General features: G+C 41.5%; 1 protein-coding gene across 8 annotated transcripts in view; it reads left to right on the top strand.

Moving 5' to 3' along the window:
- The window catches only part of LOC126996672 (mitogen-activated protein kinase kinase kinase kinase 3-like), an 88143-nt gene that overhangs the window by 27213 nt on the left and 43873 nt on the right, over positions 1 to 17057 (top strand). For all 8 annotated transcript variants that reach the window (XM_050857394.1, XM_050857395.1, XM_050857396.1 and 5 more), the window contains exons 3-6: positions 3532 to 3687; positions 11637 to 11740; positions 11964 to 12092; positions 13069 to 13278. In XM_050857394.1, the coding sequence (XP_050713351.1) occupies positions 3532 to 3687; positions 11637 to 11740; positions 11964 to 12092; positions 13069 to 13278 (599 nt within the window). The remainder of the gene's footprint in view (positions 1 to 3531; positions 3688 to 11636; positions 11741 to 11963; positions 12093 to 13068; positions 13279 to 17057) is intronic.

Below are 17057 nucleotides of genomic sequence, written 5' to 3'. Positions count from 1 at the left end.
TATTGAAAAGGCCCTGTCAAGGTTCCAGAGTTGGGTGCTGCAATTGGAAGGTATAACACAAACAAGATAAATGGTTAGACACCAATTTACTTTGGAAAAAGTAAACAACCCTCAACAGCCTCACAGAAAGAACTGAAGTCTCCAACACAAAGGCTTCAGCACGCCGGACTCAGTGATGATCCTTTGCATGGCTTCTTCCTTCCTTGCGTCCCGTCCTCTGAGTGGCAGTGACGAGGCAGCACAGCTTCGTCCTTGAAGTGGTGTAGATGTTGTGGATGAGGGAGGCACATGAGGAGAAAGGGGCGTCAGGGTCACGGCAGTAATGGGAGTCTGGGTGTGGAGAGGAGTGAGGTAAGGGCACCCAGAACAAGCCCCCGGTTCCGAGGAAACCCGAGTGAGAAGCAGAGCTGAAGCCAGCAGAATCAAGTGTTCAGGGCGAGGCTCAGCTGCTGTCTGCTGAAGGATGCGCTGGCTACCCACCACGTTGCCTCCCCTAGTGGGTTGAGAAGCCCCGGTGGTTTGTACGTCCGAGGCGTTGAATGGCTTCAGGCGAACGGGTAGTGGGAGTGTGGCGAGTCGTTCACTGCACCTCAGTAGTTGTTTGCGGCGTCGAATGGCTTCAGGGAATGAGCAGTAGAAGTGCCCCGGTCGTTCGCCGTCCAGTTGGTAGTTGCCCTCACAGGCCCTGAAGGGTTGAAGTGCAGTGCTGCTGGTGAGGTGGTGGAAAATGAAAGTAAACAGTGGTGCAGGGTGGGTATTTCAAATCTTCTGCCAGTCAGATTTATTATAATTTTTTATTGATTTTCCTGCATTTTTATATTTTTGATTGGACAAAATTTTGCTGGATGTTTGGGGTTTCCGGTTACCGGGGGGCCAGATAGTTGGGGTTTAACTGAATTGTGATGACTGCCCAAACAAGCCTCCACCTGGCACAATTCCTTGCTTCAGAACTTATAGTACTATAAAAGTTGAAGAAGACTTGCTACTGCTCTTCAAAAAATATAAATATCCTGTTTTGTAAATAATAGTCTGTTGGCTGTATAGTGTATATTTTCCATCATACAAATTGCTGCTATGTCCTTGGCAAGTCATTTGTTTTACCCTTCCAGCGCCATATGACCCTGCAGTTGTGGCGCCAAGTCACAGCGCCCCTAATAATCAATTGTTTAACCCTAAGGCTGTGTTTACACCAAGCGAGTCGCATCGAGTCGCGTCGCGTCATGACGATTCATGACGCATCATGAATCGCCACCCCAGTTATAACACTGATTTATATGGGTTTTTGAAAGAAACCGTTTACACCAGATGCATCGAGTCACGTCACATCGCATCGCGTTGAGTCGCGTCGCGTCGAGTCACATATAGGGCTGGACCTATTTTTGACGTCAGTCACAGCGAGTCTGCCGTGGTGTGTTCAAGCATGCTGGTGGAACTCCTAATCAACTTAGTTCAAGAGCCCCCTGCCATATGTGATTCCAGTGACCCAAACCACCGGGATCGTGATGTCATCGCTGCTTTATGGAAAGAAGTTTTCAGTTTTACATATCATCCTGAAGCATGCACACCATTCACTCAACCATTCATACATATGTACATACAGTGCACAGTGTTAAGATTGGGGCCTATCACAAAGCTATGTTAGTAGGACAAAGGACAAGCAGGAGTGAGTATATTCACATACTTAATATGTATATTTTCAATATTTGTAAATAACAATGTACACCATTTATATAGCATCCGTTACGTTCAATCATACTCAAGCATACGCCAAGAAATTATACCCGTCACCAAGAACATGAAGTAAATCATAACTCACTGATCCCTTCTGGGAGGAAAGCAGCTCACCCAGACACACAAACATCAACTTAAGTATGATAGAAAATAAAAAACACCAAAAAACAAAAACAAAAGAAAAACAACATTAAGAAAAGAACTTAAAAGAAAAAGAAAAGGATTTGAAAAACGCCAATAGAAAATAAAAGAAAAAGAGTAAAAGACCAATGGAAAACAAAATAAATAAGATAAATAAAAAAACAGAAAAAAACATGCATCCATTCTCCATGAAGTCAAATGGGTGACTGAGTACTGACTTGACTCATGTTGACGCAGTCAGTGTAAACGGAGATGCATCAAAATGAATCGCATCAAATGACTTGACGTGATGCGACTCGACGCAACTCGACGTGACTCGCTTGGTGTAAACGCAGCCGTAGATTATGGCGATCGTATATTATATATACCAACGCGCCACCCGGGATCATATATAATCACCGCACTCGCCCATCACATGTGGGTCCAGTATATCACTCACCGCCACTCTATGCTCCCTACGTTTCAAATATACCGCCAGTTCTTGACTCAGAAAAATGGTGGAGGCATCTGGCATCCGTACACACTCATTCGTCTCCAGCGCGCGCCCTACCAAAGGCCACAGATCATTTTCCAGTTTTGTTCGGAATACATTGGACATGTCTCGTGACGCGTCAAGCAGTTCCTCTGCTCCGGGCGGAAGTAGAGGGCGGGCGAATCAAAGTGACAGTGACTCTGATGACTGCTGTGGTAGTGACATTGACAGAGGAGGGAGGGGCAAGTAGGTAGTGAGAGAGAGAGAGAGAGAGAGAGAGAGAGAGAGAGAGAGAGTGGGGTGCATCCACGCGACGCATCATGGCCACGAGAAAATGCGCAATATTTTCGGCTGTCATAACTTTTTTATTATTATTAGGAGATAAGTTTTATTAACCACCATATATACTAGATGAATATACAATTATTGCAAAGAAGAAATACACCATTTCCACCTCTTAAATGTCTAAATTTTCCCCGTGCACAGCATCCAGAGAAATATATTGCCACCCGTACTCTGTGGGTTAATATTTCACTTTATTGTTTAATGTAAATTTCAACTTATGATCTGCCTGTTAAAACCAAATCCCATCGTAACTTGAGGACTATCTGTATTATGTACTATGTTTTCTGCACAGTCCATAGTAAGCCAGGCTAAAGGATTGGTGATACGTGCCTCGCCATAAATAATATTCAGTTTATTAGTGTATTTTAATTAATGTTAGGTGCAGTATTATCACTTACTGAGGTTGTGATAATTAATATTTATTTTTGTACCTACCGTGTTGTATAATCCTAATCATATGATATTTAACACAATTCATTCATGTATTCCCAATTGTAAGGTTCATTCAGTTGGGTGGAAGGGAGAAAAGTCACGGTGGAAGGGGCAGGGCTTCTTGGTGCAAAATATCCAACTTAAAATGACTATAGTTTCTTGTACAAGCAGTGGTATCTAGGCTTTCATAGTTTCAATTCATGTCCTCTTGTCGTTCCACTGGTCATCATGACTAAATGTATTTTTTCTTTGGCAATATGGGCAGCTAATTTTTTTAATTTCTTTAGTTTGATATAAATGTTTATCATTATACCTTCTCATTGTTTTCTCATTGCCAAAGTCCTTGATTAATTGTCATATTATTATTGTTTATGCCATATTATGAGAAATGTGTTCTTACTTTTTTTCAGGAGATGACTTCACTATCATACAGCAGGAAATACTTATGATGAAAGACTGCCGGCACCCTAATATTGTTGCGTATTTTGGAAGTTACCTGAGACGAGACAAGCTCTGGATATGCATGGAGTTTTGTGGTGGAGGTTCTTTACAAGACATATATCATAGTAAGTGTGTGTTTGTGTGTGTGATTCTGTGTGCAAATCACCATGATCTGACCATTTTATAGACTTGATTGTCAGCTTGTGCCCTCCCTGAATGAGTTGGGAGCTAAATAGTAACAGATCTGTGGGTACAACTGAAACTTCACACCCAGGAGGTGGGACACAACCCCTGACTGAGTTGAACTGATACCTGGTACCCATTCACTGCTGGGTGGACAAAGGCATGCATGAAAAGAGACTGCCCACTTGTCTCCACTCTGCCCAGGTATCAGACCCAGGACTTCTTGGTTGTGAGGCAAGCAAGCTAACCATTGCACTATAAGAGCTATATATGTGTGTGTGTGTGTGTGTTTATCTATTTGTATTTACCTATTTGTGGTTTAAAGGGCCTGAACTAAGCTCAGATAGTCCTGTTTCCTTGTTTATATTTGTCCAACTTCTTCATTTGGTGGACACTCCCCACCTCCACAGTCTCCTCCTTGAGACTATTCCACTCATCTACACTTCTGTTTGGGAAAATATTCTTTTTATCCTTCAGACGTGTTCTCTTTTTCAGCTTTTTACTGTGTCCTCTCTGTCCCCTCCTCCCCTCTGTCACAACCTGGTCATTTCCAATTTGTCCAATCCACTAATAAATTTATGCAAAGCTATTAAGTCTACTTCGTCTCTTCTCCTCAAGCGTCGTCAATTCCATATCCTCCAGTTTGTTCTCATATGGCAGACTCAGCATCTTCGGTACCATTTTGGTCGCTATCCTCTGTATCCTTTCCAGCTTCCTTATATCATTTCTTGTGGGGGGACCAAACTAGTGCTGCACATTCCAACCTTGGTCTTATCATTGCCTTTATGATTATTTTCATCTTGTCCTTATCCATATCATAAAATGCCATTCTAATATTTTGCAGCAAATTATGTCTCCAAATATTCTATTTATGTGCTTATCAGGGGTCACTGTATCTTGAACAATCACTCCAAGATCCCTTTCGTTGTTTACTGCATCTATTACTATTTCACCCATCTTATATTTTGCCATGGGTCTGTTCTTACTATTTTCCATTCTCATTGTATGGCATTTCTTTGTGTTGAATTCCAATTCCCACTGCTTGCTTGCTCCATTTATGTATCACATTTGAGTCATTTTGAAGCCTCTCGCAGTCTTCTTTTTCCTTTATCCTTCTCAGGAGTTTGGCATCATCTGCAAACATACTCATACAGCTTGACACTTTCTCCAGCATATCATTATTGTACAGTCGCGGACAGAAGTGAAGACGCAGATTTCAGAACATTTCAGTCAGCTGTCGAAAACTGGCAACTAATATGTAGGTACCGTTAATTTGAGTACCAGTAATACCGGTCCTGAGAACTCCAGTACCAGTAGTACTGGTACCATATATGCTGTCAGTATGTATAATAGATAGGAAAAGTTGGTGCCAGAACTTTGCTAATATCTGCTGTTAGTGTTAATAGGTAATGAGTCTTTTCATAATACCTATATACTGATTAATTAATGTAGAAAGTAAGTACTCAGAGAGAAAGGGCCGGCACACTGTGGTACTTGTACCGGTACTAACGGTACCAGCGATGGTGTTGGACGCAGCATGGGTCATGCTTTATTATTTTTTTTTATTTCATATATCTATTTATTTACTTATTTATTTATTTATATATTTACACACACACACACACACACACACACACACACACACACACACACATTGATATAATCCTTGTAAGATGTGTGTAGCCTAGCATCGTAAGGTGTTCCCTACATAGTAGCATCATTTTCCATGGCGTCTTTATTAATATATATATATATATATATATATATATATATATATATATATATATATATATATATATATATATATATATATATATATATATATATATATATATATATTAAGCATATTAAAATATAAGGCTAATAATAAGTTTTATAAGATGAGGTGTGTAGCCTATCATCCCAAGGAGTTCTCCCTACACTGAACGATAACATTTCATAAATCTTCGTCCATTGTTCTTCCACACTCAAATAGTATCATTTTATCATACGAGTTAAAATCATGTGCAAGTATTAACGTTGATTATTGATTTTATGTTACGGTTTGATTAAGAGTTGGACATTATAGTAACATATATGGCGGAAAGGTTAGCCATTAGTAGTTGCCAGAAAGCAAAGTCAAATTAATGACATGATTATTGTTTTAGCATTAAATGGATATTTTCACCCCCAACAAAGTACTGTTGCCTTCTTTTATATATAAACAATTGTTTTTATCAGGTATTTCACAAATTTATTGCTTGTGAATCAAATTAAAAAGGAAAACTCTTTAGTGCCTGTGAACGAAAGATACTGAAATCTGTGTCTTCATTTCTGTCCGCGACTGTACATTAGGAACATTATTGGTGCCAGCACCGCGCCCTGTGCCACTCCACTTGTCGTTGTTCTCCACTCTGACTTTTCATGCCTCGCCACCGTTTTTATTTCTCTGTTCATCAAGTAATCCTCATCCAGTTCCTTATACTATCCCCCACTCATCCTCTATGTTCCAGTTTCCAAAGTAATTATTATGTGATACTTTGTCAAATGCTTTTTTAAAATCCAGATATATGCAATCGACCCATTCATCTCTCTCTCCTGTACTATGTCAATTACTCTTGAGTAAAAACAGTCCAGGTTTGTAACACATGATCTTCCTTGTTGAAAACCAAATTGGCTGTCATTTATTATCTTTTCATTTTCCAAGTGGTCAACCCAATTCTTTTTGGTTACTCTTTCACATAATTTACAAACAACACTTGTGAGTGAGACTGGTCTATAATTTAGTGGTTCTTCTCTGTCTCCATTTTTATGTATGGGAATCACATTGGCCCTCTCCCATTTTCTAGGTACTGCGCCAGTTCTAATTGAGCAGTTTATTATATCTTAAATTGGTTCTATCAATTCTTTACTACATTCCTTTAGTACTTGGCCCGATATATCATCTGGTCCCATTGCCTTTCTGCCATCCAGTGACTTCATAAGGTTTAATTTAATAATTTCTCTCCACATCTATGTTTTCCAATTTTTTTAATTGTTCTCCCTTCTGTCGCCATGGGTTCAGATTCAGACTCCTTATTGAATACCTTTTGAAAGCTTGTTCAACACTTCACTGACCTTTCTCTTCTCATCATATACCTGCTCATCATCCCTTATCCTTATTACACTCATTCTTTTTTAGTTTACTCCTACAGCATTTATAGAACAATTTTGATTCATCCTTACCTTTATCCATTATGTTCTTTTCATAATTTTTTTCTTCCTTTCTTCTCACTCTTGTATATTCATATCTAAGATGTTTATATCTTTCTCTGTTGGTTTCATTGTTCTTTTCCAAATTCTCAGTGTTCTATCTCTATTCTGTTTGGCCTCAAAATATCTTGCATTAAACCATTCCTTGTTTTCTTCTTTACTACATACATAGAATGGCACACATTCATTTACTCCTTCATTATAGACCTTTAAGAAATAGTCGTACTTCTTTTGTACTTACTTAAATTGCTTCATTGCCATTCAGTTTCTACTACTAAAAATGCTTTTAATTTTTCATACTTTGCCTTGCTATAATTTTTCCTCTTATTTTTATGTTCTTTTTTAATGTAATCATGTCATTCTTCATCCAGGATTTCATGGTCACTTTTTCCAAATGGACATTCATGTTTCACCTGTCCGGATATCTTGGTCCCTTTTGTAAATATTATATCCAATCTTGCTTGTTCATCTCTGCCTCAATGTCTAGTCTCCTCTTTTACCCATTGAGTCATAAAGTTAGTCTCCTATCAGCTCCAGTAACTTTCTCCCCAATGTATTTTCATCTCCTTATGCTTCAAACATCTTCCAGTTCACTCCCTTGCAATTTAAATCTGCCATAAGCATTACATTTCAGGTATCATATATTTCTTTATCTAACTTACGTACTGTAGGATTTTAACACTTCTACATTGTCCACCAAAAGGTTGTTGTCATGGCTTTCAAAACATTGTCACGCCATTAAAATTATATTGTTTTGGATGTCTAATAACTCAACAAAAGAATTCCATAGTAACATTTACAGTAAAACCTCTAGTACAGTAACTGGCAACTGCAGAGATTCATAGGTGCCAAATAAGTGAAAATTCCAGATACTTGGGGTATGTTTCTAAAGTTCCCCATGAAATTTCATTGAACCAATATACAGGTACTACTATACACTTAGAAATGCATCTCCTGACTATAAGTATGTATGTACTTAACGAATGCTGTTTGACCTGTTAGCCATGCATGTTGTGCAATGCTACCAGTAGTCCAGTAGTGGGCGTGGGATTGCCATTGTAATATTAATGACAATGGACCTAACCAGTTTGGCCAAAATGGCAGTGTTAGCCAAACACTTGAACCAAACCCTAGACCAAGCCCCTCCAGGTGGGAAGACACTTTGTAAACAGTACTAAACACAGCAAATGCCATAGTTATAAGTGTGGCCAGTGTCACCTCTGTTGGTGCAGGGCAGTCATACAGAGAGTTGACCTGTCAGCCACACCACTCTTGCAGGTGGGTTGGTGAGTCCAACAGAACAGTGGATCAGCTGAGTGCAACAAGATGGCACCCTATAAACAGCTCCTTTACAATATTCCCTGCTGCTCCTACAGGTGACTTAACAGGAAACAGCAATCATAGATGAATTAAACATTCATAGAGAGTATAAAAATGCAGCAGAGGTGACATTGGCCACACTCATTAACTATGATGAGCACTTTGTTTACACCCCAGTCAACTGTTCACTTGAACTTGAAGTTGAGAGTCACCCAGTAGTCACCTAGTACCCATTGGATCGTTGTTGAAAGAGGTAAAGCAATGCATTCATACTGAGCCCCCATCACTAAGGGGAGCCTGCCCCTCATTCTCTCTCATTCACATCTTCCAAACATTCCCTAAGATATCCTTCACTCTCAGCCACACGACTGTTACTCCTCCACCCAATCAACCCCAGCAGGTACTGCATTTGCCTGACAATATGACTTTCTCTCATCTCATTCCATTCCTCCACTCCTGTTTCTTCCACCACCACCCTTAACATTATTTCTCTTGCATGCTCATACCTCTTACATTTCAGCAGCAAATGTTAAGCAATTTTCATTCACTCTTCTCTCACACATTACACACAGCTTGCTTCCACCATTCTTCTATCTGTACACTCTACTGTTCACTGGTAAGGACTTGTTATAGCTCTGAACAGTAGGTTCCCTCCATAGCTACCATCATAGAAACTTTCATACCTTGGCTGGTCCATCTCCCAATACCATTCTACTTATGAGCAGGCCAATATTATTAGTGATAGTTGATTAAGTAATGAGTTGACATTTCAAATAATTCACCATGGGTAGAGCATCGATTTGTTTACACAGTTCTCTTGCTTCCTACCATGCTTACCTCTAAATCTAGCAGACCCCAGTTGGCTAGTAAAATGGTGCCCCACAACAACAACCATCATCATCATCATTTCATCGACGCCTGCTCCTAGCAGCTCCCACCAGGGGATGGCCATGGCAGAAGAGTTTCCATCTTTCTCTATCCAGACACTCCCTCTTTGCCTGCTCAAGGTTTCTCAAAGATCTTTCCCCCCTCTCCCTAACGTACTCCTGCACCCTATCTCTCCATTTCACTGGAGGTCATCGTCTAGCATTCCCTCCCTCTATCTCACTCACATACACCCTTCTGGTCATCTTACTCTCCTCCATTCGCTCCATGTGGCCAAACCACTTGAACGTCTGTCGTTTCACTTCTTCCACCACTCCACACTTCTTCCCGTCACCCCTGTGACACATTCCAAAACGCTCGAACACACTTTCATTACTCATTCCATCCATTCTACTCACACCACAAGCACTCCTCAAATAACTCATTTCCACTGCCTGCACTCTAGACCTCTGACTTTCATTCCAGGCCCACGTTTCACTTGCATCTGTGAGGGTTGGTACTATTATTGTATTTCTCAAATCCCTTTTTACCTCCATGCTCACACTTCTGCCATTCATGATTTGTCCCAAAGACCCTACCACCCTTCTTCCATGCAATGCCCTTTCTCTTATCTCTCCCTCCGTACCACCATGCTTACACATAACTGATCCAAGGTACTTAAAATCATTGACCTCCTCCTTTTCTTCACCATTCAAAATTATTTTGCATTCTTTTTCACATTCAATTCCCACCCTATATGGGCACACAAAATCTACAACCTCACTTCTACTTCGCTCACAAACCATCACTTTACTTTAGTTTACATATACTTTCAGCTTTCTCCTTTTACAAACACTATCAAAAACACTGACCAAATTTTGTAAGTCACTTTCATATTCTGCAATGAGCACCGTGTTATCAGCAGCCCCCTCACAATATTTCTACAGCTTGGTTAAGTAATGAGTTGACATTTCAATTAATTTGCTGTTGGTAGCGCAGCTGTTTGTTTACATTTGCTGTGGGTAGAGTAGCTTTGTATACACAGTTCTTTCTACCAAGCATTCTACTTGATCTAGCAGGTGCATTTTGGCTAGCAAACTGGCTCAACAACCTGAATATACCTCCCTTCATTAACCCTTTCCATCCCTGGCGCAGACGTCGGCTTCATAGTATGGAAAGGGTCAAGAGGAAATGGAAGAGGATTAATCCTCTTCTAAACCTCTCAATCCTCCTCTAAATTCCTCTTAACCCTCTTCCATTGCCTCTTAAGAGGTTTAGAAGAGGATTAAGAGGAAATGGAAGGGGATTAGAGGTTTAGAAGAGGACTATCGGTGATGTTGTCGGATGCCCGTTGGACGCTGACATTGGCGTCGCCGGAATGAAGGGATTAATTGTCTCACCTCTATCACAAAACTACAACCCTCCCCAGCTCCCTTCGCCACTAAATGAGCCCCAAACCATCACCCCATCAGGGTGCTTCACTGACTTCTCCATGGAGAGACGGGGTGTAGTGGTCCAAGTTCTTTTGTCTTCTAATCCTTCCAGGCCTCTTACTTACTCATAAAAAATATACTCTCATCACTCCATAGCACCTTCCTCCAATCTTCTACTGTCCAATCTTCATGCTTTTTGGCAAAATGTATTCTTTCCTTCTCTATCTGTCTTGTGAGGAAAGGTTTGTATGCAGACTTGAACGTGGGCATGTTGAGGTCCATTTGTAGGCAGTGCTGCATAGTCCTTTCAGTGACATCTCCCAGCAAGGATGGATGCATTTTCTTAATTTCATTTGTTGTGATCTCCAGGGCTTTCATCACCTCTCTTCATAGAACCTTGTCTTTAGCCTTACACGTCTTTCTTGGCCTCCTAGGTGACTCTTTTGGTCATGAATGATGTTTGGCATCAGGTCTTTGGTGTCCGCCACCAGATGTTGAATGCTCCTCACAGCTTGCCCTGTCCTCATTGCAATTACTTTCATGGATGCATTTCTCCAGACTAAGATCCACACTTTTCTTCAATAGATAGGCAAGTAAAACCCATCCTAGTGTCCTGACAAGAAAAAGTATTTCAATATTAGTGGTCTGGGGGGGGTAAATAAGGGAACTGTTATTGGGGAAAGTGGTAAATTCCCTTCCATGTGAGAGCTCAGAGAGCACTGGCGGGAAGTCTTGGTTTCTTGCCAGCTCCCACACACTTGTAGAAGCCTGTGATGCTGCCAAACATATGATACTGAAAATGTTCAGTATGTATTAGAAATGTTTTCTAACAGACCAATAACCTTTTTTTAATTTTTTTTACAGACATTATATATCCTAATATCTTTTTGTAGCTTCCACATGATGCTAAATATTTTAGATTCTAGATTTCTTCAAGTATAGATCAGAAATAATAATATTTTGGTTTAACAATTATGTTTCATTAAAGATCCAAAATTTTGGGCACAAGGTACAGGGAAATAACATCATTAATTTACCTGCAGTAATTGGTCCACTACAAGAGCGACAGATTGGCTACATGTGTCGGGAAACCTTGAGGGGCTTAGAGTACCTTCACCGCATGGGGAAAATGCACAGAGATATCAAGGTAAGAAGTGGCTAGCTTTAGCCCTTGGCAGGGAGTTTTGTCATATTTAAAGACAGCAAATATGGATGTTTTATCTTTGAGCTGTTGTATAAAAAGATGCTTGAAATAATAATGAAAAACATTAAATAAATAGCTTGTGCCATATAAAGTTATGTGGATAAGATTTTCATGAAATGTAAACCTGTAGTATATGACTGTATATCCATTTCTTCCAACTCACCAGGGAGCCAACATACTATTGACAGAGAATGGAGATGTCAAGTTGGCTGATTTTGGTGTATCTGCCCAAATTACAGCCACAATAAGCAAAAGGAAATCTTTCATTGGAACTCCATACTGGATGGCACCTGAGGTGAGCTGTATGATGCCACATTTTTTTAAAAACACACCTGCATGGTATATTATGATTATTAGATGCACCCCTTTGGTGTAATGGTTAGCCTGAGGCCCCTTTCACACTTGCGGGAGAGGCCCGCGTCTGCACTCATAACGCGGACCCGCGTCAACTTATGACTGATGTTTTCTATGGAACCTTTCACACGCCGCGGACGTCGTCTGCGCGCGGGCGAAATTCAACGTGGGCCCCCCTTAGGTTATCTACGGGCCTGCGTCCGCGCATAGCAGCAAGGGGTACAGGGTTCAATGGGTGTCTTCACACGGCACGGGTGATGCCCGCGGCCCGCGCATCTCTCCGAAGAAAACTCGTTCAGTATCCTGGTTGATTTCAATGTGATTTGTTGTGTGTTCATTTTCCTGTTACACTTTTTATTTTCAACTTTATTTATAGGAAGAATTTTGATGCTCTTCTCCCTCGTGTTTACTTCCTCATCTTCCCTCTCCCTTCTCTCCTTTTTTCCCATATTCTCTTTTTACTCAGCCATCTATCTTAATATTTGGTCTTTCATTTTATTAATTTTATTCCTTTATCTCCCTTCCTTCTCCAGCTCTATTTTTGTCTCTCCTTTCCTCCAATGGATGACCTTGCTTTCCCTGGCTTTCATTACATTTTCCTGTCTTTCTCCTGTGGGTGGCGGGCAGTTTTCACCCGCACCATCTGAAAGGATATGCGGGAAGGCCTGCATCCGCTTTATAAGCGTGGACGTGGGCCTCCCCCACAAGTGTGAAAGGAGCCTGACAAGCTACAACCTACAAACCTATAAGCCACAGTTTGAATACCAGCTGCAGCTGTCACTGCACAGTTCACTCAGCAGTTTATCTATACTTTCATGTTGAAGATGAATGGCTAGCTCTTAGTGTATTGCAAATGAAGGGTGTTTTTTTTAAATTGATCTTTTCTAGAATTCTAAAGATGTGTTCTTTGTCAACAGGTAGCAGCTGTGGAAAGGAAAGGTGGATATAATCAGCTCTGTGATATTTGGGCTGTGGGTGTGACAGCTATTGAACTTGCTGAGCTCCAGCCTCCCATGTTTGATCTTCATCCTATGCGTGCACTATTTCTTATGTCCAAGAGTGGATTCAAGCCCCCAACGCTAAAAGACAAATCAAAATGGACGCAGAACTTCCACCATTTTGTGAAAGTTAGTGATCTAATTTTACTACAGTGCTTACTTGTATATTATGTTTTTATTTCACGAAATCACATTTGGCAAAAGGTGGAATTGTAAGGTGGGATTTAGAGGGAGATCAACCATATTCTTGTTAAAAAGCACTCATTCGAGGATCTTCCAGACCTGCAGGGTTTTGTGGAGTGCTCAGTTCTTTTCAACTGTTTATAGGCTTGTTGCAACACTCAGATTTCATGTCATCAAGATAAATCTCAAGATGTAACTATACTGTGTTTCATCTCAGTTCATTGTGCTTAGCACTGTTGAGGACCTTGTAGAACTGTGAGATAACGCCAAACGCTAAACTCTTCAAACTGCAAAGGAGTGCTTTAGAGAGTGTCCAAGATCAAAGAGTTATTTTGCCTTGGAGGAGATGCTGGAGAATATCGAGAAGTCACATTACCAGGCTCTACCAGGGCTCTGTTGCATAGGACTGGAGTTCTCCTGAGGGGAGACAAGGAGAGGTATGTCAGGAGTCTCGCTGAGGATGTTGAGGGCCATACCAATGCAAATGAATTCCGACCTGTTTACTTAGCCCTAAAGCTCTGCTCCAGTCCCCCCTCTCAGGTGAGCACTATTTAAACAGCAGCTGGCTGCCTCATGGGAGACAGATGGGCAGAGGGCTTGTTGGGCCGAATACTTTGAGCATTTGTACATAGTGGATCCTGCAAGGTAGCATAGTTCATAACAACGGTGAGTCTGGCCAGGAAGTCTTACGGCGGATTGGCCTGGCCCACGGTGTTATGGACTCGCTCAGCACGAATATATGGTGTTGTTGATACCTGTGCAGAAGGACAAAGATCCGGATCTTCAAGTCCCTTGTGCTCCCTGTCTTACTCTATGGTTGTGAGACATGGACACTAAATGGGGACCTGGAGAGGTGGTAATAAAGAGGTTCGGTAATAAATGTCTACGCAGAATCATTGGATATCACTGGAATGACTTTGTGTCAAATCGGCGACTACTCCATGAGACTGATTCGACATATATTACCTGCATAGTCCGTCAACACCAACTCCGGCTATACAGGCACGTGGCACGTTACCCTGAAGCTGATCCTGCTCATCAGGTTGTCTCTGTAAGATACAATCCTGAGTGGAGGAGGCCAAGGGAACACCCACGGAGTTCGTGGCTTGAGCAAGTCGATAGATCCTGCCGGGCGGTACTCGGGTTGGGAAGGGGGCCTACATGGAGACTTGCCCGGAGGGACCCCCTGGCTTGGCGTCATAGGGTGGGCGAGGCAACACGCCCCCCACGGCGTATGCCCCCACTAATTGATTGATTGATCCTGCAAGTGAGCAGCTTTCACCTGCTGGGTTACAAAGGACAGATGCTGATACACCTATTGATGAAAACTCACCCTCTCTAGATGAGGTCAGAGAGACTGTAGCAAGGTTGAGGGTTGGAAAGGCAGTTGGTGTTTGTAACATCAATGTGAAGCTGCTCAAAGCTGGAGGTGAGGCTGTGATCTGCAGGTTGCATGTGGTTTAGACTGCCATTTGACAGACTGGTATCATTTCTCCTGACTGGAAGAGGAGGCTGGTTGTCCCTATCTGGAAAGAGAAAGGGGACTGCCAGGACTGCAGCAACTACTGTGGTATTACACTGCTTGGTGTGCCAGGCAAGGTCCTTGCCCATCTGTTTCTCATGCAGATCCTCAGCTAGATGCTTAAGCTGCAGAGATCCTAGGAGACGGGGTTCATGCCCAGGAAGTTGACAACTGACTGTATCCTGGCTCTTTGTATACTGGTGGAGTGCCAATGTGAGTTTTGATGGGATACTTGCAGCCAATGTCAGTCTCATGAAGTTGTTTGATTCAGTGCATCACAAGGCCACATCCTCCATGTTTGGAGTATATTCATTCCCATTACTGCCATCAGAAAGATCAATCATGACAAGTAAAAAAGAAAAAAGATGACTTATTATCATCAAAGGCAAAGAGAGTGATGTGGGAGAGAGGTGCTGTGGCATGCTATTGATGAGGCAGTGTCGCCATACATGGGTGACATGACTTTTTTTTTTCATATTTGGCTCAGAGAAGTGGTGGAGCTAATGATATGATGAGTGGTGAATGTGACATTGAGAACACAACAGAATGATGAACTCAATCACAAAGCATAGACCACAGGAAAGCAATGCATTATGTGATCACCAGGTGGCTCTATGGATGAGCAATGATGCACCACACACATCATCATATTGAAGGGGTTAATGTTGTTTCTGCATCTAGTCCTGCCTCATTTACCGTTTACCATTTGCCATCGATGAGGTTTCAGGCCCCGCTCCGCTGCCAGTTCAGCCCTCCACAGGACCATCAACAATTACGATGTTATCCTAAAAAAACAATCCTCGATTCACTTATTCACAGTGTCATAGTGAATGCGTGAGTTTTGTATGCTTTCATGAATAGCCTACTGATGTCCTTTTAATAAACTTGGCATCATCATAGTCACTTGACCATGTTTAGGTTCGTACTAATGTCAATATCTTTCCTTTTTATAGTATCGCAAATATCCATTGTTTCATTTTTCATTCATCTGATATTTTCTTTATAGTATCACAATTAAATATCCAGTGATTTTTTCCAACTCATTGAACATTTAACACAATTTATCTTTGAGCCCCAAACACTAATAGCTATGATCGGTTATGTTACGAATTATCTCAATTTCAGTCTGAAGAACCACACAACACTGGTCATTCGCCAAGTGATTAATTTCAGGCTTCTTGTACCTCGCACAATTTATGCATTTCTTCTCAGCCATGGTGCAGTCCTTTGATTTATGATCACCAGCACATTTGTAACACTTCGGGGCTTCTCCATTGTTCTTGGCAGTACAGTCATGATGCTTATGAATCAGCTCTCTAACAGTTGGATCACATTTCAAAATATAGTGCATTGTGCCACCTGCAGCAGGCTTGCTAAAAATCTTCTCAATTTTCCACTCAACTCCTGGAATTGAGTATAGGAAGTTAGGAACTCATTCCTGTCTAACAGTGTCTCAGTTATCTCATCATTGGTGTCCTCCTTATGCACATTGCAGATCATGATCTTTGGCCTTAATTTTCCCACACTTTTAGTGCAAACTTGCTCTACATTTTCCAGTTTCTGAGATGCTTGATTCCTTGTATTCTCATCATCAAAGTTCATAACAGTGTTACCTCCATTCATTAATCTTGAATCAGTAATCTGAATGCCTTGTAATGCCTGGGAAACTTCATTTTTCATCTCAGTTGTCTTTTTATCTTGATCAGAGGCCTTTACACCAAGAAGATGTTTCTTTACTTTCCTCCTCCACTTGGCAACGTCAGCCCAGCTGCCACCTGCTAAATCAGCTTGATTGGCACGAAGCACCTCAGCCACCTCTTTCTGTTCTTCCTTCACACTCAGTGCCCAAGATTCAACTTTGTCTTTTACCACAGCTGATATTTCTCTTGATAATTCCAGCTTAAACTCTTCCAATTTTTCCACTTTGTCAGTACCCAGGGATGCCTTCTGAAGCCAAGGTGTACAAATCCAATTTATTTTCTGCAGATTATCTTGCTTGATTCCTGTCAGATGAGCACATTTCACATGGCACCGTTTATGACACAAACAGCATGTGATCCATTCCGGCGCTTCGCCTGTAAAGTCTTCAGAGACATAACACCTAAACTAACGTCCCTGATCCTGTGCCTATTGGCCATCGTCGACACAGCGGGTCCCGCACGGAGTACAAGCGGCACACGTCTCGTCACGCCCACGACTCATT

Source organism: Eriocheir sinensis, chromosome 10 (genome assembly GCF_024679095.1).
Source record: "Eriocheir sinensis breed Jianghai 21 chromosome 10, ASM2467909v1, whole genome shotgun sequence".
NCBI lineage: Eukaryota > Metazoa > Arthropoda > Malacostraca > Decapoda > Varunidae > Eriocheir > Eriocheir sinensis.
Note: the sequence above shows the minus strand (reverse complement) of the source record. Positions and strands in the feature narration are given on the sequence as shown.